Raw genomic sequence first — 25,702 nt, 5'->3', positions numbered from 1 at the left:
TTAGGGGATACAAGAAATGTGATATAAACTAAGTTTAACAATAAATATATAGATATTATGTCTTCCCAAGCATTTTTGTCTGATTTAGGAAAATGCTTGATAGAGGCAGAAGGAATGGCTTAAGGCCCCCATACATGGTGCGATATGCACCTTGTGATGCGGTGGCCGATCCGATGGCTGACATATTGGGCGGTCCCCACACACAGAGCGGTCCACTGCCCGACCACCCAATATGCCGCCACCCCCCCCCTAGCATAGCCCTGCATGGGATCATACATCGCATCACCAGATCTTATGTGCAGCATGTAAGATCTGGTGGAGCGATGTACGATCCCACGGGAGCGCGCACTGACCAATATAATGCCCACACATGATACAATATAGCAGCGATATCATACTATTCCATTGAACCGGCTGCTATATCACACCATGTATGGGGGCCTTTAGTGGTTTTCATGTAACTGAAATACTTGCTGTAGTTTTGGTGACTATGGTATGCCAGGTCATCCAATGTCCCAAGCACCAATATTATATTATAAATAGTAAAAAGTTCTCTATATGGCTTTGAGATAGAATAAATAAATATAAATAAAAATAGTATACACTCATTCAAATACAGCAACAGAGAAGATAATTTGGGTGGTCTGGGATGAACTCTGTGTGAACTCAGCGGTTATAAAATCTGTTACTGTGTATTTAATGTATACATGCTTGTTAAATAAAGCAATATAAAACAAAAAATAAAATAGAAATGTAACTAGGGCACTGTATAAGAAATGCTTTAAGGCTTTCAACCGATGCCCCACAGAAATAATTGCTTAATGAATCTAACACAAATCCGCATTCTGTTACCTTACAAATCTGATCTGATTATATTTTATAATTCTTCCCCAGAGATGTAATCCTATCCTGGAGAGATGATCTGGTTAGAAAAAGTAGTTATCCCTAAGGGACTATTGAGAATAAACTAAGCAAGAACATGACAGCACAATTTTCCTACTGAATTTATGTAAAATGGGCCTTTTATACTGAATGCTCTTCTCTGCAATCTGTTTCTAAATGTTTATGACCTAATGCAACCCAAACTAAATGCGCAAATGAACTGCACAGGCCATTTTTCAAATGATATGCTTAGCAGTTAGAAGTAAAGTTATGGCTGTCACATTTACAAATAAAACAGTGCTAAATAACAGGGGAATTCTAATATTTCATGAATGCATCTTGTAAATTTAAGATGCTATAAATGATTAATATAAATATGCATTTTGACTGCACACAGTCATTCTCAAGATGTCTTGAGAAACCTTGTGAGTAATTGAAATGCAACAGCAGGAAACTTGGTCACAAGAGGTCTTTGATCCATGAGCAGGTCCAGTATTCAATTATTAACAAGGGATGCCCTAGCCTAATTACAGCCCAGTGAACTTTTTAAGACTAACTGTTATGAGCCATCATGACAGCTCATATATGCTGCAGGTTCTAGCCAGAGCTGAGAGGGTTAACAGGCAAAGACAACCACAGTGAGGTTTTGGTCCATGCTGATTGCTCCCAGCTGCAAAGCCTCTGTGAACATGCAGCACTCAGCTGCTCATACTGGTAATATCCAGAGGCTCTTATTGTTTGCCTACCCTCCAACATGACCCATTCCATTAGGTACAAAATGCTCTGCTCCTTTACTTCCCACCTAATGTATGACTGCAGACACCTGTGTAGAACTTGGTAATAAATGAGACAGGTGTTTCAGCACTGGTGGCTTCAATTGTAAATTAAGAGGAAAGTCCAGGAGCAGAGCATTTTATACCTAGTGGAATGGGTCATGTTGGAGGGTCGGCGTTTGCTCACATGGGATTCGCTCCAACTTCTGTTATAGGGCAACTAGCCCATTCCTGCCTTGCTGGAGATAGTTTCTTGTGGAAGTCCTGCTATCCTGTCTCTGTTCCTGTATCTGCTATTTGGTATTCCTGGTTCCTGTCCTGGCTGTGCCTTGCGTCACATGTACCTGTTGCAAGTATATCTAGAACATTCATTGTGCTGCAAATCCACCCTCTTGTTGTGTACTGTTGCTATTCCATCCTGCAATATATGCACATACCTCTTGCTGATATTATACTCTGCAAAACACACACTGGTTAATATATTGCTATTCCAGTCTGTATTATTTGTTATGCTACCATTCCATACTTCAAGCTGCATGTGTATCTGAGTCTATTGCTAAACCATCTTGCAATATATCTGTTGTTTGTGATTGGCACTATTTTATGTAGCAGTGTTTATATGCAAATGTATTCTGTTATTGTCTGCAGAGCACGCTGCTCTGTGGTCATTGTCCTGTAATACAGGTTGAGTCTCCCATATCCAAATATTCCAAAATATGGAATATTCCGAAATACGGAATATTTTTAGCATGACTGAGATAGTAAAACCTTTTCTTTCTGATGGTTCAATGTACACAAACTTTGTTTAAGGCTAAAAATTATTAAAAATAAAGTATAAAACTATCTTCAGGTTTTGTGTACAAAGTATATATGAAACATAAATTAATTTCATGTATGTACACAAACTTTGTTTGAGTCACAAATTTATTGAAAATATTGTATAAAATGACCTGCAGGCTGTGTGTATAAGGTGTATATGAAACATAAATGCATTCTGTTTTTAGATTTGGGTCCCATTCCCATTATATCTCATTATGGTATGCACGTATTACAAAATACGAAATATTCCGATATCCAAAACACCCCTGGTCCCAAGCCTTATGGATATGGGAGACTCAACCTGTATTATTTTTAGTATTGGTAGCTATTTATTAGTGTGCATTCTATCTTGCTTGTGTCCATGGTTGCATGCTGCTCCATGGTTAATAATGCCTTTTTACTACTACTCCAGTTTTATCTTGTGAACACCCGCTGTTTGAATAAGCCCCTACTGTCCGGAGGTTAAGACCTGGCAGCATCCAACTATAAGTACTGGTGAGTGCGTTGTACTCTATGGTAACAACGGATGGTTGTTATAGGCAGATTTATGCAAATACAGGGAAGATCCATTACACTGACCCTGATACTACTAGCCACAGTAATTACATTTTTAGGAACCTCCATGGTTGCTAGAGAACATAAACTATGGGCTTCAGGGCTTAAGCAGAGCAATATTCAACCCTGTGATATCAGGCCCTCTAGACATGTGACATCATAATGAGGCGGTGGGGCTGTCAGCACCAGGAAGTAGCAGAGCACTCTAAGCGGCTCTATAGGCAGCAGGGTGTTGTTCCATGCACTCTGCAAGCCACATGATTGTGCGATGAGGAAGCAATATGCCTCCCCCAAGACTCTGCACCCTGATGGGCTAGTTGGTTGAAGTAACATTAAAATAACCCTTTAGCCATTTATCCAAAGATGACTGTTGATTTAAAGTTTGCATGGGCGAACAATGCCTTTAAATTTAACAGGGTGAAGAAACTGGTAACAACCAGAGGTTGGAGTGGCTAACTGGCTAGAGTTAAATGGGGAAAAATGTAAAATGTTTAAATATTATAAATTTAAAGGTCAATAATCTGTTTTTAACTTTCATGTTGACCTAAACAAAATGTGGGTACAATCTGTAAGCCTTAACATAATTATTTTTTCCAATTCTATGTTGTTTTGAATTAACATATTGTGATGATAATTTATACAGCATGATTGGGGCCAGTTCATTTTCGACAATTATGTATCCAAGTCGCTGCGGGTTGCGGCAAAGGATGCTAAAATACCTAACACTGCTGATTCTACTGCTAATTAGTAGTAGCAGAATTTTACATTGCCAGGTCCGACTCTGCATTTGTTAGTGCACATGTGTGTACAGAAGTCATGCATTTACACTGCCAGAGGTACAGAAGTCATGCATTTACACTGCCAGAGGGGACACAAGGACGGAGGGGACAGGGGGATAGGATCCCTCTTTGCAACCCAGACATCCTTCCCATATGAAGATGGCGTAGGTTCCCGCAGTCAAACTCTCACTTTTTGGAGCTTGCTGAATACTAGGTCTCTAATAATGAATTGGCCCCTAAGTGTTCATGAATAGGCCCTTTCATGTCAGAGCATAACTTATTTTATTAATATATTAAAAAAATAAAGCATATTTTTAATTAGATTAATCTGTTGCTCCCATCCTGAGATGGCAATAACAGCACAGGTACTGTAGTAATACAAGTACTGCCTCAATACTTTTGTAAAAGCCCCTTTTGGAATCATTAATTTGCCCCAGTTCTGCCATATTGATTGATATAAAGGAGCTCTGCCGAGCTGCACCCTAACATCTCCCCCACTTCCTAGGAGGTCTCCACCAACTGCACGACCTGCACTTTGAGGCATCTTCTGTATTGCTGTATTATAGCAATGATACTATGTGCGCAGGTAGTCTATTTGTATAGCTCAGGGTTATCCAGCTTACTCACGCTCCTAAGCTTTGTGGCTGGGGTAATTCATTAGCTTATTGGATTCCATGTTGTCCGTATGCACCTGCACTGGCACCTCAGTTGCCCCACTAAACATTTTAAAATTAAGCTACTGTAGTAATAAGTTCCTTCCTATTTTTAATTACTAACCTTTTTTTAATATCATTGTTCAATGCATCTAGTCAATTAACACTGATTGTGTTTTTTAAAGATTGCACTTGTCCCATTGTTCTTCACATGTTGCATAGACTGGCGGTAAAGCACTGGCCTATTAATAATTGCATACCATGCCCCTGCTAGCGCCAATTCTTGTCCATCCTGGTTTTGTTAATGAAATACTAAGAAATTATACAGTTAAGATTTATGAAGAATATCTCTCAGATATGGCAATACACTGCAGAGGTAAAACAACCTAATTGGCAATAAAATGTAAATATTTATATAGATGCATATAGGTTTGGGGAACCTCAACTATGGAGTTCAATTGCCAGTGAAAGAGATGGAATAAACTAGCATTAAACGTAAGCATTCCAGTGTTGACAAAAATATCATATTAACACATATATACTGTATTGTACAAGCACAGGTGAATATGCTGGATATATATATATATATATATATATATACAGTCCGAGACAGCACTCACAGCAGTATGATGAGAATATGCGGCCAAAAGCCTGACTGCCGGAATCCAGAAGGGAAGTAGTGGGGTTAGGGAGAGGGTTAGGTTTATGTGTTAGGCACTAGGTGGAGGGTTAGGGTTAGGCACTAAGGGGGAAGAGTTAGGTTTAGGATGCGGGGAGGGGGAGGTTAGGTTTAGGCACTAGGGGGGAGGTTAGGGTTAGGCACTGGGAGGGAGGGTTATGGTTAAGATAGGGAGAGGGGGAGGGTTAGGATAGCGACCAACAAAGTGTCAGTATTCAAACTCTGTCGGGATTCTGACTGCCAGGATCCCGAACGCCGGCATCTCTTACCGAACCAGTGATGAGAAACGTGTACGGTCCATAAGCAAAAATACAGAAACACTCACCTCATCCCTCACAGACAAAGTGTACGACCAGCACTCACAGTTTCAGTAGATAATGGAAGGCTTTATGTAGTATAACATCATGATAAAGGCAATGCCCAACAGCCATTTCAACTGATCACCGTCAGTCTTCCTCAGGGGCCTATGCATAGGAAGACTGACTGTGATGGTCATACACTTTGGGCGGTAGTCAATTAGCCCCGAACATGGGTTTGGGCCCTAATTGGAAGCCGCAATGGTTGAAAAACTGGATTATCCAAGTTTTTGCTATTTTTTTTCACCCCATCCTATTATTTTGGTCAAAATAATAGGTTATTTCACCCGAAAACACATAGGTCCACAAGATTGTCACGGGTCCGATGTGTTTTTGCCATTTAGGTGGTGAAAAAACATCAGTTATCATGGATTATTTTTCGGGACACATCATGTCCAGAAAAAAATCCACGATAAGTGTCGGTGTCAGGCGATGTGATCAATTAGCAGCGTCTGTGAGGGATAAGGGCAGTGTTGCTTTATATATATATATATATATTAGGGGTGAGCGGGTTCGGATTTCTGAAATCCGAACCCCCCCGAGCCCCCCCGATCCGAGTCCGATCCGAGTCAGGCTCGACTTTTCCCGCCTGACTCGGATCTGAAATCGAGGCAAAACGTCATCATCCCGCCTTCCGAGTCTCGCGGGTTTGGATCCTATATAAGGTACCCGCGTCGGCGCCATTTTCTCACTCGGCTGTGGACAGTGAAGAGGGAGGGTGGGAGTTAGGGCTGTGTAGTGTAGTGTAGTGCTGCTGTTGTCCACTACTTCAAAGTCCATAGGGGCTGGCTGTGTTGTGCTGTGCTGCTGTTGTTAATAGGGGCTGTGTCCACTACTTCAAAGTCCATAGGGGCTGGCTGGACTGTGTTGTGCAGTCAGTTCTCCATAGGGGCTGTGTCCACTCCAAAGTCCTGTGCAGTGTCCCAGTCCTAAAGGGGTGCTGTAGTGTTGTCCAGGGGGTGCTCTGTCCATCAGGGGTGCTCCCCCCAAGTGCTAAAAAAATAATATATTTTCTGTGTTTGTGAATTGTGTGCGCAGTAGCCGCACGTGCATCAACAAAGTAGTGCCAAGCGTGCGCCTGTGTCATAAGTAAAGGGCCGGCTGGCTTGACCGTTAAAGGGTGCTGTAACCCCCAAAGTACACTCCAGTCCAAACCAAAAAAATAATTATTTTCTGTGTTTGTGAATTGTGTGCGCAGTAGCCGCACGTGCATCAACAAAGTAGTGCCAAGCGTGCGCCTGTGTCATAAGTAAAGGGCCGGCTGGCTTGACCGTTAAAGGGTGCTGTAACCCCCGAAAGTACACTCCAGTCCAAACCAAAAAAAAAATTATTTTCTGTGTTTGTGAATTGTGTGCGCAGTAGCCGCACGTGCATCAACAAAGTAGTGCCAAGCGTGCGCCTGTGTCATAAGTAAAGGGCCGGCTGGCTTGACCGTTAAAGGGTGCTGTAACCCCCGAAAGTACACTCCAGTCCAAACCAAAAAAAAATTATTTTCTGTGTTTGTGAATTGTGTGCGCAGTAGCCGCACGTGCATCAACAAAATAGTGCCGAGCATGCACCTGTGTCATAAGTAAAGGGCCGGCTGGCTTGACCGTTAAGGGTGCTGTAACCCCCGAAAGTACACTCCAGTCCAAACCAAAAAAAAAATTATTTTCTGTGTTTGTGAATTGTGTGCGCAGTAGCCGCACGTGCATCAACAAAGTAGTGCCAAGCGTGCGCCTGTGTCATAAGTAAAGGGCCGGCTGGCTTGACCGTTAAAGGGTGCTGTAACCCCCAAAGTACACTCCAGTCCAAACCCCCCAAAAAATTATTTTCTGTGTTTGTGAATTGTGTGCGCAGTAGCCGCACGTGCATCAACAAAGTAGTGCCAAGCGTGCGCCTGTGTCATAAGTAAAGGGCCGGCTGGCTTGACCGTTAAAGGGTTCTGTAACCCCCAAAGTACACTCCAAAACAAAAAAATATATATTTTCTGTGTTTGTGACTTGTGTGCACTGTGGCTGCACGTGCATCAACAAAGGAGCAGCGCCAAGCGTGCGCCTGTGTCCCATAAGTAAAGAGCCGGCTGGCTCATTTCTTAAAGGGTGGTGTAACCCACAAAGTGCACAACTCTCCAGCAAAAATAAAAAAATATTTTCTGTGTTTGTGTGCGCTTTAGCCGCACGTATATATCAATATAACATAAATGGAGGACCAAACTTTCTCCGATAAAAATAAAATAGGGAAAGATCAAGAACCACTTCCTCCTAGTGCTGTTGCTGCTGCTGGGAGTTGTTCATCATCCCAGAGAGGAAGTAGGAACATCACTACTTTTACTAAACAATTGACCCTCCAACAGTCCCTAGCGATGAGGATGAAGTACGACAGCAGTCATCCTGAAGCAAAACGTATAACTGAGGCCTTGACTGCTATGTTGGTGTTAGACGTGCATCCGGTATCCGCCATTAGTGCAGTGGGATTTAGACAATTGATGGAGGTAGTGTGTCCTCGGTTCCAAATCCCATCTAGATTCCACCAGCATCCTCAAAGCAGCAGCGACAAGCGTGCGTCTGTCTGTTAAAGGGTGGTGACACCCTCAAAGTGTGCTACACAAACAATTAAAATATTGTTCTATTTTTTTCTGTCTTTGTGAAATGTGTGGGCTGTAGCCGCACCTGCATCCTTAAAGCAGCAGCGACAAGCATGCGTCTGTCTGTTAAAGGGTGGTGACACCCTCAAAGTGTGCTACACAAACAATTAAAATATTGTTCATTTTTTTTCTGTCTTTGTGAATTGTGTGGGATGTAGCCGCACTTGCATCCTCAAAGCAGCAGCGACAAGCGTGCGTCTGTCTGTTAAAGGGTGTTGTAACTCTCAAAGTGCTCCAAAAAATAATTTTTTTTTTAATGTGTTTGTGACTTGTGTGCGATGTAGCCGCACTTGCATCCTCAAAGCAGCAGCGACAAGCGTGCGTCTGTCTGTTAAAGGGTGTTGTAACTCTCAAAGTGCTCCAAAAAATATATATATTTTTTTAATGTGTTTGTGACTTGTGTGCGATGTAGCCGCACTTGCATCCTCAAAGCAGCAGCGACAAGCGTGCGTCTGTCTGTTAAAGGGTGGTGACACCTTCAAAGTGTGCTACACAAACAATAAAAATATTCTTCTTCTTTTTTCTGTCTTTGTGAATTGTGTGGGCTGTAGCCGCACCTGCATCCTTAAAGCAGCAGCGACAAGCGTGCGTCTGTCTGTTAAAGGGTGGTGACACCCTCAAAGTGTGCTACACAAACAATTAAAATATTGTTCTTTTTTTTTCGGTCTTTGTGAAATGTGTGGGCTGTAGCCGCACCTGCATCCTTAAAGCAGCAGCGACAAGCGTGCGTCTGTCTGTTAAAGGGTGGTGACACCCTCAAAGTGTGCTACACAAACAATTAAAATATTGTTCATTTTCTTTCTGTCTTTGTGAATTGTGTGGGCTGTAGCCGCACTTGCATCCTCAAAGCAGCAGCGACAAGCGTGCGTCTGTCTGTTAAAGGGTGATGTAACTCTCAAAGTGGTCCAAAAAATATATATATTTTTTTAATGTGTTTGTGACTTGTGTGCGATGTAGCCGCACTTGCATCCTCAAAGCAGCAGCGACAAGCGGGCGTCTGTCTGTTAAAGGGTGTTGTAACTCTCAAAGTGCTCCAAAAAATAAAAATTTTTTTTTAATGTGTTTGTGACTTGTGTGCGATGTAACCGCACTTGCATCCTCAAAGCAGCAGCGACAAGCGTGCGTCTGTCTGTTAAAGGGTGTTGTAACTCTCAAAGTGCTCCAAAAAATTAATTTTTTTTTTAATGTGTTTGTGACTTGTGTGCGATGTAGCCGCACTTGCATCCTCAAAGCAGCAGCGACAAACGTGCGTCTGTCTGTTAAAGGGTGGTGAGACCCTCAAAGTGTGCTACACAAACAATTAAAATATTGTTCTTTTTTTTCGGTCTTTGTGAATTGTGTGGGCTGTAGCCGCACCTGCATCCTTAAAGCAGCAGCGACAAGCGTGCGTCTGTCTGTTAAAGGGTGGTGACACCCTCAAAGTGTGCTACACAAACAATTAAAAATATTGTTCATTTTTTTCCTGTCTTTGTGAATTGTGTGGGCTGTAGCCGCACTTGCATCCTCAAAGCAGCAGCGACAAGCGTGCGTCTGTCTGTTAAAGGGTGTTGTAACTCTCAAAGTGCTCCAAAAAATAAAAAACTATTTTTTTAATGTGTTTGTGACTTGTGTGCGATGTAGCCGCACTTGCATCCTCAAAGCAGCAGCGACAAGCGTGCGTCTGTCTGTTAAAGGGTGGTGACACCCTCAAAGTGTGCTACACAAACAATAAAAATATTCTTCTTCTTTTTTCTGTCTTTGTGAATTGTGTGGGCTGTAGCCGCACCTGCATCCTTAAAGCAGCAGCGACAAGCGTGCGTCTGTCTGTTAAAGGATTACATCGGTGACAGCATCCAAGTAGGCATGTCAGACAGTCCGTACCTGTACTGGCAGGAAAAAGAAGCAATTTGGAGGTCCCTGTACAAACTGGCTCTATTTTACCTGAGTTGCCCCCCCTCCAGTGTGTACTCCGAAAGAGTGTTTAGTGCAGCCGGGAACCTTGTCAGCGAAAGGCGTAGGAGGTTGCTTCCACAAAATGTGGAGAAGATGATGTTCATAAAATGAATTATCAACTCTTCCAGGGAGACCAGCCTCCAGAACGTACAGAGGGACCTGTGGTTCCAGCAGGGACGAATTAATACTCTGTGAGGATGAGGATGTACACACTGAAGAGGGTGAGGAATCGGTGGATGAGGAGGATGAGGATGACATCTTGCCTCCGTAGAGCCAGTTTGTGCAGGGACAGATTAATTGCCAGCTTGTTTTGTGGGGGCCCAAACGAACCAATCATTTCAGCCACAGTTGTGTGGCAGACCCTGGCGCTGAAATGATTGGTTTGTTAAAGTGTGCATGTCCTGTTTATACAACATAAGGGTGGGTGGGAGGGCCCAAGGACAATTCCATCTTGCACCTCTTTTTTTTCTTTGCATTATGTACAGTTTGGGGCCTAGTTTTTCAAACTGCCATCCTGTCTGCCACTGCAGTATCACGCCTAGATGGGTCACGTGTTTGTGCCGCCCACTCGTGTCGCTTAGCATAGTCATCCAGCTACCTCGGTGCAACCTTTTGGACATAAAAACACTATTGTGAGGTGTGAGGTGTTCAGAATAGACTGGAAATGAGTGGAAATTAAGGTTATTGAGGTTAATAATAGCATAGGAGCAGAAAAACCTAAAAATTCTGTGATTTTAGCTGTTTTATGCTTTTTTTCAAAAAAATACAGATCCAAAACACAAAACCCAGAACCCAAAACACGGAAGGGTGGTTTTGGCAAAACCAATCCAGATCCAAAACACGAAGAAAGATCCAGATCCAAAACACAAAACACGAAAAGTGGCCGGTGCACACCCCTAATATATATATATATGTGTGTGTGTATATGTATATATATATATATATATATATATATATATATGTGTGTTAATTAATTTTTGTAAGTTAGATATACGTCCCTAATAGATATGAATTTGAAAGAAAATAAAGCATCCCAGAAATCATTAAAAATTACAACTGCCTCTGTCTTCCAAATGAAGGTCAATAGGTAAATGTGTGTAAATCTAGTGTAAAAAACTAATCAGATTCCCCTCGTCCCAGTTGAGTCACCTTAATATTCTAGCAAGTAGCAATACATTTAAGTAGCAGAACAGCATCTAGAGTGGGAGTTCTAGGAGATAATTATCCTGCCATTAACTGTCAGATATGAAACGATAACACCACTGATTGTCTGAAAGCTGAATTTAACAACCATCTTAATACCTAGTTCAATGAAGCTGAAACCTTCTCATATATGTGTTAGACTGTAATGTTTTCTCACATATATTAAATTAGTTTTTTTTATTGATTTCGAGACCTTCTAACCTGAAAGACCACTGGGGAAAAAAATAATAACCTTGATAGGTTTTCAAAATACTGGATTATTAAAGCACGTTCCCACAGAAATTACTCCAGATTATTCTAACTAATGTTTTCCTGTTCCATGGTAGTCTGCAGATGTGAAAGTGTGCTGTAACCTTTGGCACCAAGGAGCACGCTGTGAACAGGTAGAAATCATCTATCCATTATTCCATGTGTTGGCTCATTTATTTTGCTCCCTGCTTTGAACTGACTTTTCGTTGCACTGTTTAATATTCCACATATAATGCAATGCCCAAAGTTCCTGTGATAAATCCATCACATCCATCATTTTCTTTTGCGTTATCTTGAAGCTTCTTGATGCATTTATTTTATTTGCCATCATTCATACCTTATGAACACACACTTGCCTTGGATCTCATATTTTACATTCCACGCTGTACTATTATAACACTCATATGAAGTATGAAATTCCTTATTCCAGGCGCATCTACATTAAAGTGTCTTGCCGTCTCCTGCACTATAAATTTATTTATTTGCATAGCTTATAAAGTATATTCTATCTCTATTGCTTTTTTCTCGTGTTCATTATGTAAAACAGAATGTGTTGATGCTATGCGCATTTAATAAAATATTTTTATATATATATATATATATATATATATATATATATATATAAAACAACATATCTAGTTACAAAGGAGATACTATCCTGAATAGTGATGCCGTTTTGTACCGCACGTGAATCATATCAGTTATGATCTGTGCTACGGTATAAGATGTATGCACCGAACAAGATAATGCAAAGTGCATTGATATTAACTATAATTATAAATGGAATAGAATGGAAGTATCATTTACATCAATATTTACGCTATACACTTCACTGCATAGTGTGTGGAATTGGGCATAGTTCATAAATAATACATAGATCTATTGACTGCACATGATCCGATAGCTTCACCCATATAGAGATAATTCCATTTTGTTTGCTAAGAATTCAACCTACTTGATTTATGACTATACCCAAATTGACATTTTCATTTAACCCTATATTATCTCTGTGTAATACACAACAGAAGCTAATATAAACCATTAAGTATTATCTGTATAAATAGGAAGTTTTCATGTCAATGCTTGTAATCACTACAGTGGTTTTTTATTATAAAAATGATACACCTCCTTCTGAAAATGATTTTGGATATCTTTGTAGAACCCATTAATGTTCTGTAGCCAATAAAATATCACCTTCTTACCCATGAAACTACATCAATCCAGTTTTTAGCAAAGGTTAGGAACTTATTTTATAAGCGCAATTTCTAAAGCACCAACAACATACGACATAGCAATATAAATAGATAGATAGGAATAATATAGATGCTAAGCCAATAGCTTTGATTAAAAAAAACAAACATAAATTGGGGCGTATGATGTTAGATAAAGAGTAGAGATGCATAAGAAGTGAGGAGCAAATGCAATGAAACAATAATAAAAAAACAAAGCAATTTAAAACAGTATAAATATTGCTCTATTTCTCTGTTATGTTTGTGTTTGAATTATTTATGTATAAGACAGTCAAGAAAAAGTACAAATGTCCATTAAATCATCTCTGAGGAGGAAACATTTTTTCATCATACAAATAAAGGGCTGTCATATTTTCTGTGTTCAATGTCTTTTTGATGATGTCATACAAGTGAGATCATATGTACCTGCTGTCAAGACTTATTTCTCCAGGAATTACATGAGTACTGTCCTTGCCAATAAGGAATCTAATGCGGTCATAGAAGAGTCTCGGAGGATGCTGGGAAAAAGGTGGTTGGCTTTGCTGGATTAGGTCTAGTGGGTCAGGTGAACCTTGACAGAGAGGGCTAGAAAAGCAATTGGCTTGCTGGCAGCAATCAGGATCCACACAATCTGTCAGACCATCTGCAATGGATGAAATTACCATAAATCAGCCAATGAAAGTCTATAAAGATTTAATATACCAGGGCGGCAATACTAATAACTGTTAAAACAATGTGTTAAGACTGGTGTCAACAAAAGAAGAGAGCGATATATTAATGAAATTACTTTAAGATAGTTGCTTCTATTCAAGGTAAAATTTTAAATATATTGTATTGTGGGTATGTAAAGAAAATGTATTATTAGATATTTGAAGATTCATAAAATTAAAGTACAAGTTGACTTAAATAAAATACCTCCTAACAGCATTTAGAAATACTATATATACTGTAACAGTTTATTTTCTTGTATAAATATATGATTATAATTGAGAATTTCTTATGCACAATATGCACAGTAGTCTTTATGTCTATAAGCCAGTTAATGGATACTGCAGATAGATTCCGATGTTAGAACAGTGGTTAATACTTAATTGGACAACAAATGTATATTCAATGCAATATGACAAACTACTGTAAGGAAAAGTTTGGACATTCTTACCTATAGGTTTGTAAATATTGTTCTTACTTTATTTTTCCATAAGGCCACTTGTATTTCAGTTTTAGTAGTTCTTTAAGAACATTTGTGGCAAAAATATTAACACTACCAATTTCACCTTTATGTTTTGCTATTTGATAATGATATAATAATAATTTGATAATGATGTAACATTTTAAATTGTTCTCTTGCAGCTGTGCACAAGATTATTTTCATGTGTTTAAAACAACAACAAAAGTATGGGGATGATTCTGAATTGGTAACAAAGCAAAAAAGCAAGTAACTTTGCATCTGGACAAATCATGTTGTAATACAAGAGGTGCAAATACATACATTATTTTTGCAAAGGGATTGCAATACCGATGCCTAACCCTAACCCCCTCTTACCGCTCCCTAAACCTGACCCTCCCGGAGGGGTGCCTAACCCTAATCTCTCCCTGGGGGTGCCTAACTCTAACCTTCCCCCAAGGGGTGTCTAGACCTAATCTTTCCCCTCCAAACCTAACCCTAACCCAGCTAGACACCCTAATCCTAACCCCCCTCCTGCGGCTAACGCTAAGGGCGCCCCGGACTTACCTTCGTTCGGCCTGGAGTCCTCAGCGTTCCGGCGTTGGTATTTTGATGCCTATGTTAAATCCCTTGCCCAGATTCTGCTGTCGGGATTGAGACTGGTGGCCGCATAACTACATCCCATTATTTTTACATGCAGGGTAAATACTGGCTGCTGTTGCATGTAACCTACAAATGCTGGAAAGCTTTATTTTTACACTAACTTTAGATTTGAGTTTGGACACACTGCTCTTACATCTAAATCTTTCTGCACGTTTTTACATCTGCCCCTCCTGCAGTGCAGCATGGCTTTAACGAGGAGCAAAGTTACTCGCTCTTTTTTGCTTTATTATTCCCAATTAGAATCAGCCCCAAAGTGTCTAAATTACACTACAAATTGCAAGTGTCTAAGTTACACTAAAACTTGCTTTCCAGTTGTATTATATTGACCAAATAAACATTTATCAGCAGCAATACAATTTGAATGCAGATTGCACACTATGAAAATATTCTGTTTATACCTTAAGGCTTTGCACATATCGGTGTTTAATCATGGTGAACTGTTCTAGTACGTTCTGCAGTATTCACAGACATTTGGTTTTAACCTTGTTGTAACACATTGCACATGTTGCAGGAAATCTTTTAGCAAAGGGTTGATGTCTGGAGCTGTTACACTGTAAGTGTTATTGAACAGCTCAATGCACTTACTGTAAAACTTTAACTTTAAATGAATCATGTAGTTCTAATTATAAACAGGTGCTCTATCTCACCCTAGTAGTTCATTGGGGATTGGGTCACTAGGGCAATGTTTTAATGCTGCTTAAGGTAATCCGAGTTCTGTGGTGCATTGAGAGGTCCCCCATCAGAGGTGGTCTATTGGAGCTGATGAAGCTGTGGCCCTTGAGCAGGTAGCAGCAATACATTAGCCCTATCTACCAAGCACAATACAGTGCCAGAAGGTTTTGAATGGTGCATCCTGAATTCCAGTGGTACACTAAATCTTTGGAACATCAGTAGAAGTGTATTCATGGTAAGTGGAACCCTGCGACGAATATTTTGGTAGTCAGAGTTTGGTGGCGGGGCAAGCATGTGCTTTCACAGTTATAACTGGTGTCAAGAGATTAGATAAACCCAGGAAGCGTTTGGAGTACTGGTTTGGACTTTAAGGAGAGGATTAACTGCAGCACAGAGGGATGCATGATACATGAACAAAAAGTAGATTGAAGTCAAGCATCGGAAAGAGCCATTAATATTTCCTTTTCGGCATCTGTCAAGAAGGTAAGAGCAGTACAAAGAATATGGTTAGAAGGTAGCAACAGCAGGCAGACTACTGCCCAGGATCTGACCACAGGGTCTATTTCAGTTCAGAAGGGGGTGCGGTGGATATTAGATACTGGAGCAGATATACTGAAAGTAATTTGACCAGGAGATTTTTGCCAGGTTAGATAGTAGGCAGAGCCCTTTCTCATCCTGGCAGTGCATAGAAAGGGTGCAATAACACTCCCTTCTACCGAGAGTAATGTAAAAATGTGTAATAAGGTCCAGACAGATTCACATGCAAGATTTGATAAACAACCTGGATTAGTTACTACCTGCCACCTTTGTGTAGGAATTAAATATAATGATCAGAGGAGCTCATTCAGACCCACTCGCTAAGATGCAAATGCTCGCTGCTGTCGATGGTATGCAGTGTGCATGCGCATACCTTAGCAAACATTCACAATGCATTTGCTCGCTGCGCATACACAGCCCAGCAGAGTGAGTGACAGGGGAAGCCATTTGTAGATGGTAACAGGGGCTGGCCATTAAAAAACGGTCAAGTGGAGGTGCAAACGCAGGCGTGCCTGAGCATCTCAATGGCGTTTCAGAGGTGTGCATAATTATAATACAGCATCATAGTACACGTCACCTGGCTTGTTTTTACACAACTGCTCGCAGTGCTTGCGGCAGGGTATGGTCAGCCTCAAGCGCTGCGATCGCATCCGATGTTACCCGATGTACCGATGGTTGCATACACTGCCTGGACATGATGTGCACAAGTGGGCATCTTAAGACAGGCTGGTGGGTGTCTGCACGCACTATGTAATTGGTCTCTAAGAAATACTGGGCGAGCTAATGCATTGCTATGCGATTGCAATGCCTACACAATTTGCATACATATTGTGCGAGCTTTCGCATCTAGCGAGCGGCTTTGAATCAGCTCCAGAATTCCATATAAAGTATGTACATTCTAGACTCTTTCACAAATTCTCTGCACAACGCATGTTTACTGCTGCATTTTTATGACATAGGGAACAATTAAGGTGCGTACACACGATACGATAGCTATGAACAATATGAACGAGAACGATATTCAATGATATATCATTCCTTTTTATACAGTGAAGGACCAACGATGCATGTTCCCGCATGAACGATAATGATATCTATGATTGTCCGTACATGCAGGTCAACTTGCATGATATTATCAACTTTGCCTGAGATGTGGCAGGATGATGGTGCACATCCACTAGGCGATATTAATGAGCGATTGAACGATAACAATATCGTTATCATTCAATCGCTCATTAATCGTGCATGAATCGTGCACTAAAATGTTGGAAACGACAAGCGATGCGCGCTCCCGCTGATCATTTCTGACATCAATCATCGCCCGAACATGCCGGTCAATCTGCCGATAACGACAGATTGGCCATGTTCGTGGATGATGGAGGGTGCCTACACTGAATGACTAATCGTTCAGTGTAGGCACTGCAGGGGATAGGGAACGATGGTACGATCACAATGTTGTAAGTGTACTGTCTTTCCCTAGTCGCCTAGCAGATGTGCCCCTTGACTTCACTGAAAGATATCTTTCAAGTCTTTGTTGGTACAGATCGTACCATGTGTATGTAGCTTTAGCCTTCTAACATGTTCCATGACAATCCTGTGTTTTTCAACATGAGACAATTCTGACCTAGAGTCAGGGAGAACTTGTCACAGTCAACAGGATAGAGATGCTGCAAAAACTACACATGGAATGAACAGATCCAAGTGCAATTGAAAAAGCCTGATGGTAGAAGCAACTATTCTCCTTCATCTTATCTTGCAGTTGACACTCGGGGTAAATTTACTAACAATCGAGTTTGGTCGAGTTAGCAATCTCAGAGTTTGTCCATTTTTTCCTCACTTGCAAATTTACTAATGTCAAACTTGGGAGAGAAATCTCCTTTGCTACATGAAAAGTCTGGAGACTTAGCAAACTCTCTTCAATTCACGATCTGCCAAACTTGAGTAACTTTTCACTAGTGAAGATAGGATTTGTGAATTTACCAAGATGAGAGTTTCAAAACTCTCATGAGAACATACAAAACTCATGTCCAAATTTGTGAAATCAATTCACCTACCTGTGAGCTGCGAGTTCTGCAGAAGCATACACAGATCAGTGTGATCCATGTATGTTTCTGCCTGTAAATAGCCAAAAAAGAGTGAAATGTAAAATAAAATTACGTAGGGTCCCCACCAAAAAGCATAACCAGCCCTGGGCTGCTTAGTCAGTCCTGGTTCCCAAAAATACGGGGTAAAAAACAAGTAGGGTTACCACGTATTTTAGGAACCAGTACTGGGCTGCTGAGCCTGTCCTGGTTTTAAAAATAGGGGAAAATAATTGCGTAGAGGTCCCCCTATTTTTAAAACCAGCACCGGACTCAAATCCAGCCTGAGTGTAATGCCACAGCCAGGGGACACTATCACTGGGTCACCCCAGCCAAAGCTGGAGTAGTTAAAAACCACAACATACAGACCCCTTAGAAAGTATAACTTTATTACATACACCGACCTCACTCACACATACCTGCTGCCTGACGATCTGTCCACTTTTCCAAGGAGACATCCAATGGGAGTACCTGTGAAAAAATATCCTTTACTTACCTCCATCCTGGCATCGGTCTCTGTAGCATCCCTGTGTCTTGGCAAAAAAAAAGAAAACCGGCACCCAGACCATACAGTACACTTACATTAGTGATGTATGTGTGTGACCATATACCCCGCTAACTGCCTCTTGACTGCTCAACCCACATGTGAACTGTCAGGAACCAGAGCCAATTAGCGGCCGCTAACTGTAGAACGGCGCTGATTGGCTCTTGCTCCTGACAGTTAATACATGGGCTATTCAGTCAATCAGGAGCCGGTTAGCAGTGTATGTGTATTGTAAAACAATAGTTTTTTACTATTTACAGTACTATTACCCCCTGTACCCACAGCCCAGAGGTGCAGGGAGGAGCCCCGGGCTTCAGATTAAGCCTGGGGTGCTCGGGAGAGGGGTGACCTCTTTATTGGGGGGTCTCCACCTCCTTTGAGATCCCCAGCATGGGCTGATTGGCTTGGGGTGATAATGCTTTGGCTGGGGTGACGCGGTTTTAGGGTCCCTTGGCTGTGGCATTACACCCCAGATGGATTTGAGCCCAGTGCTGATTTTAAAAGTAGGGGGACCCAAATGCAGTTTTTCCCCCTATTTTTAAAACCAGGACAGGCATAGCAGCCCAGTGCTGGTTCCTAAAATACGGAGCAACCCTACTTGTTTTTTACCCCATATTTTTAGGTACCAGGACTGGCTGAGCAGCCCGGGGCTAGTTAAGCTTTTTTTGGCAGAGAGAAAACACTGCAAACTCAGGTGAGTAATCTCTAAACTTGCTACTCAGGGGAGATATCTCGATCTGCTTCACCATCGGCCAACTTGGCCACAGCTAAACTCACTAAATTTGTGAGTTTCAGAAGCATCAAATCAACAGAGTTTCGGTGATGTAAATCGTGTTGAAAAAAAAAAAACTTGATCAGACCTCACTGTCAGTTAGTGGCAGGTGGGTTACAGGTTACTGCTAGTAATTTATCTACGATGAATTGGTAAAACCACTTTTACTGGGAGATAGTGTGGCCAACCCTTATTATCAGTGTGCATATTGTGGATAAGTAAAATATGGTGGCAGGAGGAACCCTAAGATATATCAGTTTAACCATTTATGTAGCATGACAGGGTGGCAGAGAGAGCCCTTCCTGTTACATCAATGATTTGCCTGTCATCCATATCTGTATAAATCACTGGTTCTCAAGTCCTCAAGTAGCACCAACACGTCATGTTTTCTGAATTTCTATAATCAGTAATTCACTAATTATCCCACCTGCTTCCACAGACAGACCCTCAAAACATGACCTTTTGGGGATACTCGGGGTTGAGGTTGTGAACCTCTGGTATAAATTATGTGTTTGATATATAAACCAATGCTCCCTGCTTTTTTTCCATGCAAGCAATGGTAAAGCCAAAACAAAGCATGTTTAAAAGCCTCTGTGTATGAAGGCATTCTCCAATGCTCACTTATATCTATATAAAATATAATTTATGCAGGTGCCACATTACAAATCTAAATTTCTATATGGAATGGCCATTGCTGCTAGTCTGGCTGGTCAATAAAAACCATTAGCCATAAGAACAGTGTATATTCCTTATGTGGAAGTGTATATACAATTTAATGATTACTAGATACACTTGCAGTGTGCGTTCTATAAGAAGTCCTTGTTCACTGTAGGTGCCTTTTAACAATAGGGGTTGGTGGGGGCTCCAGAGGTTGGGCTGCAGCGCAGTCCAAAATTCAAATAGGGGAGCCACACTAACTGTCACCGAAAACACTTCTAAACATCTCTGGCCAGGACTCACTGGCAGTTGGTTTGGTTCCCCTATTTGAATTGTGGACTGCGCTGCAGATGACACCTCTGGAGCCGCCACTGAAAGGGATCAATTACTAAGGGGCATATGTATCAAAGCTTGATGTGAGATAAAATTGTGATATATATATCACCAACCAATCAGCTCCTAACTATCATTTTTTAAACACAGCCTGCAAAATGTAAGTTAGAAGCTGATTGGTTGGGGATTTATATCTCACAATTTTATCTCACATCAAGCTTTGATACATATGCCCCTAAATGTGGCCAAGATACTAATTAGTAGCAGATTATAACTACTCAGTTTAATATTATACTCTTCCTATTATAAAATGGGTGTAGCATTGAGATGTAGTTTAACAATGAATTCCAACATTTTTCAATTTTACTGTATGTTGTATTTCCTTGATTTACATAATATGAATAACGAGAAGCATAATAATTACAGTGCTTTCTAGCAGTGGTGTAGTGTTTGTAACTTACCATTGTTAATAGAATACTATAGTTAGTCAAATGTTATTTATATTTCATAAACCTCTCAGTCAGTAGAATAGTTAATGACCTATGCTCAGGACTCCAGTGGTTTCAGAGATATGTAGTCCCACTGGCACCTGCATCATATGCATTTCCCAGCCCAGCAACGTCATTTAAATGTAATCAGTGTACACAGTGCGCCGAGCACTTTGAAAATTGTAATCACATATTAAAAGAGATAAAAGAAAAAAATATATATTGCTATAAGGCATTAACGAAGTTACATGGGTGAAATTTCCCATCAGTGATATAAAAACATTCATTTGTATTTCAGTTCAAAGGTTTCTTAAATAAATGATAACTACCTTCATTTAAGTGGAGATTACATGAATCCATAGTTTTATAATATATAATTTTGCAACTGTTCCCATTTTTCTAACATTGCACTTTTAGCTCTAAAGAATTGACAAAATCAAGCAAATCAGACGGTAAAATCTTCCTTAATGACAGCTTGAACTTTGCTTTATGGATATGTTAATATGAAAAGACTATATTTTCATGTGTGTAACAGCCTAGGACTCAACATTAAAATGCTGAACTACAGTTCAGCAAATTTCTAAACCTAACTGAATCATACCATCTGGCTGAAGACAGACAGACCTAAAATGATTTATAAGCATTAAGTATATGAAAGTACTGAAGTCATCTTAAAAGTGAATAAAAGTGAGAATTTACTGTACTCTAGCACCAAACATTTGTCATTGAGCTTTGAAGATTCTCATGTTTAATCAGAAATACTGTACAGTAAGGAAATAACACATACTGTAGTGTAGGACAACTATGCAACATATGTAAAAATAAATATCCACTAATAGGAAGTATACAGTACCTTGCAGAAAACAGTATGTCATTTATTTAGTATTAGGCGTTGCTGGACTCCATAGATAATTTTGGGCGATGGCACATTGACGCCTATCCAACTCCTGTAAGCCTAAATTAATGCAGGATGCTCTAAAATCTTTACATATTACAATCAATATATGTCAACTATTTAGCTCTCACAGGCATGTAAAATTAATTAAACACTGAAGTCCAATCTTGGGAAGAAGAAAGCTCTTCTAAAAACATGTTGCAGTATGTATTAGATCTTAGGAGTTGCCTTGGGGACAATCTCAAACATGTACAGAATAATCAAGGAAGGCATTGTAATTAATATCCTGAAATTAGGATGTTGAAACCAGGTGACATGATCTTGCTATTGCTAAACTGGTAAAGTGGCAGTACTTATTTGCAGCCCTCTGTCAAAAAGAAAAGATGAATTAACAGATTTTTCAACCAGGGCCCATGAATAGTATGCAGATTTGCCATGTAAATTTCATGAAACCCTGTCCAATAATGTCAATTACAAAACAATGGTGGATTGATTGCTGGAATGCCTTAGTGCGACTTTATATCTTACTAGGAGATCTTACTAAAATCTAATGCCAAGTTTGACACTCCTATGTGTTTCTATTCATTTGAATGGATGTCACTGTTTCTGCATCAAGTGATGGCCACATTTCAAAGACTCATGGACAAAATCTGTGGTTCTGACAGAACTTACACATTTAAATACCTTGATGACAATCACTAAGAAGGAGGGGCTTACTAATAACTCAAAATGTACAATAGAGAGGGAAGAGACAATGTATGTGTGGTATTCTATGGAGAATACAGTTTAGAAGTGGAATTGTGTAGATGGGGGAGTGGAGATGTGGGCACACACATATAGGAGAAGTTACTACATGGGCAGACATCAAGATCAATGGTGGCACTCCAAATTGGCTGCTTAACTGCTATTTGTAACATACACTGCCAAAAAGTATACAGCAAGTCTTTCTATACAAAGTATGTATACAATATATAGCTTTTTAATTTTATTAGATAAATCGGGATGCAGTTAGGAAGCTGACAGTCGAAATGACGACCGACGGCTTCCCGACTGTCTAATCCCGGCAGGGGTCTAATGGCAGGTGTTGAAATCCTGACGCCTGTCATTTTACCTATGCCGGGAGCCCAACGCCTGGCATTCTGAACGAAGGTAAGCCGGGCGGCGGGCGCGGGGGGGTGTTTGATTAGGGGCTCCCCGAAGGGGACTTAGGGCTAGGCACTGGGAGGGCTAGGGTTAGGCTATGGGAAGGGGGGGTTAGGGTTAGGCACCCACCTGGGAGACTTAGGTTTAGGCTACGGGGAAGGGGGGGTTAGGTTTAGGCACTTACAGGGGGGGTTAGGGTTAGGGGGTGAGTAAAGTTAGTTATAGTTAAAATACTTACCTGTCGGGAACTTCAGTTGCCGGTCTTCCGACGTCGGGATTTGAATACCGATCCCGATAAATCATATTAGAAAGATTTAAAATTGGGCTTAGTGTATCTTCAACTGTGGTGATACTACCAAATTACAAAATACTAATTTATTGGAATGGCAGACTACTATCATAGATTTATTCCCATAATATTCTACAGTAGCTCTCTTACCTACAGAGAACTGAAGTAGACCAGACAGATGCAGGGCAAGGTGCAGTTCACTCAATTATAGAATGTTAGTCACAAAGACCAATTCTAATCAGGCCTGAATTTGAGAAACTTTTAGTTCTTCAGGAAGATGCTGCTATCACCAGGCTAACATCAGATCTGTTCCTATCACTTAGGAGTTTAGAAAATTTCATTGTACATTATATAGTAGGATTTGTTTATACCGTTGTACTTTTTCTACTGTATGATAAAGAACAAGAACTTAGCTAACATGGCAATATAATATCTTAAGTATTGGCAGTAGGTTATTAATCATACAGTAGATGTACTAAGTCTTGGAGAGAGATAAAGTGGAGAGAGATAGGGCCTCATTCAGAGGCAGTCGGAGGATGCAAGCGGTCGCTCAGAAACTGGGCGGCCACTTGCATCCTGACTCCCCACCTCTGTTGCGGTCCGTTAGGGTGATGGTCGCGATGGTCAGAGACCATCATGACCATCGGGGCTTACGATGAGACCCTAGGGTAGGGTCTCACTTGTCGTAAGCCCCGGAGAGCTTCTGGCTCTGTCAGAGCCGGAAGCTCTCCACTGACATCACTAGTGATGTCAGTGGGGCCTCCCCCAAACGGCAGGCGTTCCCATAGGAATGCCTCCGTTTGGGCTGCCACCCCCCCCCGGCATGCCTTCCAAATGGGGCGAGCTGTCAATCAACATCGACAGCTCGCCCCCTTTGGAAAGAGACCCGCTACGACCGGCGCTGTCGGTCGTAGCGGGTCTTACGCATGCGCACGAGGGAGCCGGCTCCCTCGTGCGCATGCGCACTGGCAAAACATCGAGGCGGCCGTACGGTTGTTGACCGTACGGCCGCCTCTGAATAAGATCCATAGTACCAACCAATCAGCTCCTAACTGTCATTTTTCAAACACAACCTGTAAACTGACAGGTAGGAGCTGATTGATTGGTACTTTATCTCTTTCCAAGGCTAAGTAAATCTTCCCCACAGTCTGTAAAAATTACAATTAGGAGCTGATTGGTTGGCACTTTATCTCTCTGTGAGGCTTAGTACATCTCCGCCATTTCACTTTGAAGTTCCTTTAAGGAAACAAATCCTAGGCTCTTACATATGTGTAGTCATTTCATCACTCTCATTCTATGTTCACTTTTTGCCAGGAAAAGGCATGAGTGGCAGGGGGAGGAACCTCTTTCTTTCTGTCCCTAGCAGCCACTAAGAACTCTGAGAGTAGGGGGTCTCGGGGGAGAAAGGGGGCACCCCTCTGCTCTAGTGTACAACTGCTAGACTGACATTAAGAGGATTTTATTATAGATGTCATGTTCTTTAAATGTACTACATTTTGTGTGATTTTGTATCTTATTTTACACAGGCCTTTGAAACCTTATGTTACACCAGCCACCTTGACTCTCATTTGGACTTTACAGGTAATAACAATTTGTTCCAAATCTTCCCAGTATGAACAAACTTCCATCATTTTTATATTTCACTGTATGTGATAGTTTGATCTGGAGAAGCATTATCTACCACTCTTTTATGATTTGCTGCTTACACGTAAGGGCTATGTGTGCTAGATCATTAAATGCAAATACTGGAAGTAATCTAATCCATCTGTTATACACAGACAAAAGAAATTACAATCTGAATAATGATGCATTGTTAAAAAGAAATATTTTGCATCCACAAAAACATAGCACTAAACGTGCTAAGCATTAGTGTTTTGTAATCTAGTTTATCCCATATATGCTTAACATTTACCATTTAAAACTCAACCCTATTCTGTAATGCTTTCATCTTCAGTCCTGAAACTATTATTCCTTTCCATTTGCATTGGATCATTTTGATGTAAATTTCTAAGTAACAATACACAGAATAATTTATTATGCAGAACACTGAAGTATATCTGCAATCATTATACATGAAAGACATGTGTTTATGAGCAAATTAGTGCAATTTTACATCTTTTCAGCAATTAATGATGCTTTACAGCTTAAAGCTGTGTATCCAGTAATTGATTTCTATTGCGACATTAAAGAATTTGACTAATTATATAAAACTGACAATGGGGAATTGATTAATATGGAACAAATTTTCAATTATGATTTTGCTATTATTATTATTATTATTATTATTATTATTATTATTACTACAGTATAATTATTATTATTATTATTAGTATTATTATTATTATTATTATTATCATCATCAGTGATTTGTATGGCACCACTGGGCAATGCAATGCTGGACCTTTCATAAAATTGGGAATAGACAAAAATATGGACATGAGAACAGAGGGTAAGGACAGCTTACAATTTATGGTAAAAAGGGCAGAAGATTGGGACAGTAGTAAAAGTATACTAGAATGAGTGGAATAGGTTGAAATATGGTAACCTCTAGCAATGAAATATTGTAGGATTTCGAAGAGTGTTTGAAGAATTAAATTCCATAGGTCAGTAGCAGAGAAACATGAGTGACGGGTGTTTAACAGAGAGGAGGTGAGGCACAAGTCACAAAAAATCTAAGTGGCCATTAGGAAGAGTATTTTGAGATGAGGTTTTAGATGTATGAAGCTGT

At 40.6% G+C, this 25,702-nt stretch overlaps 1 protein-coding gene across 3 annotated transcripts in view; it reads right to left on the bottom strand.

The window, feature by feature from the left end:
* LOC148511753 (teneurin-1) overlaps positions 1-25,702 on the bottom strand; it is a 658,333-nt gene that overhangs the window by 234,366 nt on the left and 398,265 nt on the right. For all 3 annotated transcript variants that reach the window (XM_088482875.1, XM_088482876.1, XM_088482877.1), the window contains one exon: positions 13,162-13,378. In XM_088482875.1, the coding sequence (XP_088339001.1) occupies positions 13,162-13,378 (217 nt within the window). The remainder of the gene's footprint in view (positions 1-13,161; positions 13,379-25,702) is intronic.

This window comes from Taudactylus pleione, unplaced genomic scaffold (assembly GCF_031769625.1).
Source record: "Taudactylus pleione unplaced genomic scaffold, aTauple2 ptg000296l, whole genome shotgun sequence".
Classification (NCBI taxonomy): domain Eukaryota; kingdom Metazoa; phylum Chordata; class Amphibia; order Anura; family Myobatrachidae; genus Taudactylus; species Taudactylus pleione.
This window is presented reverse-complemented; position numbering and strand designations above follow the sequence as displayed.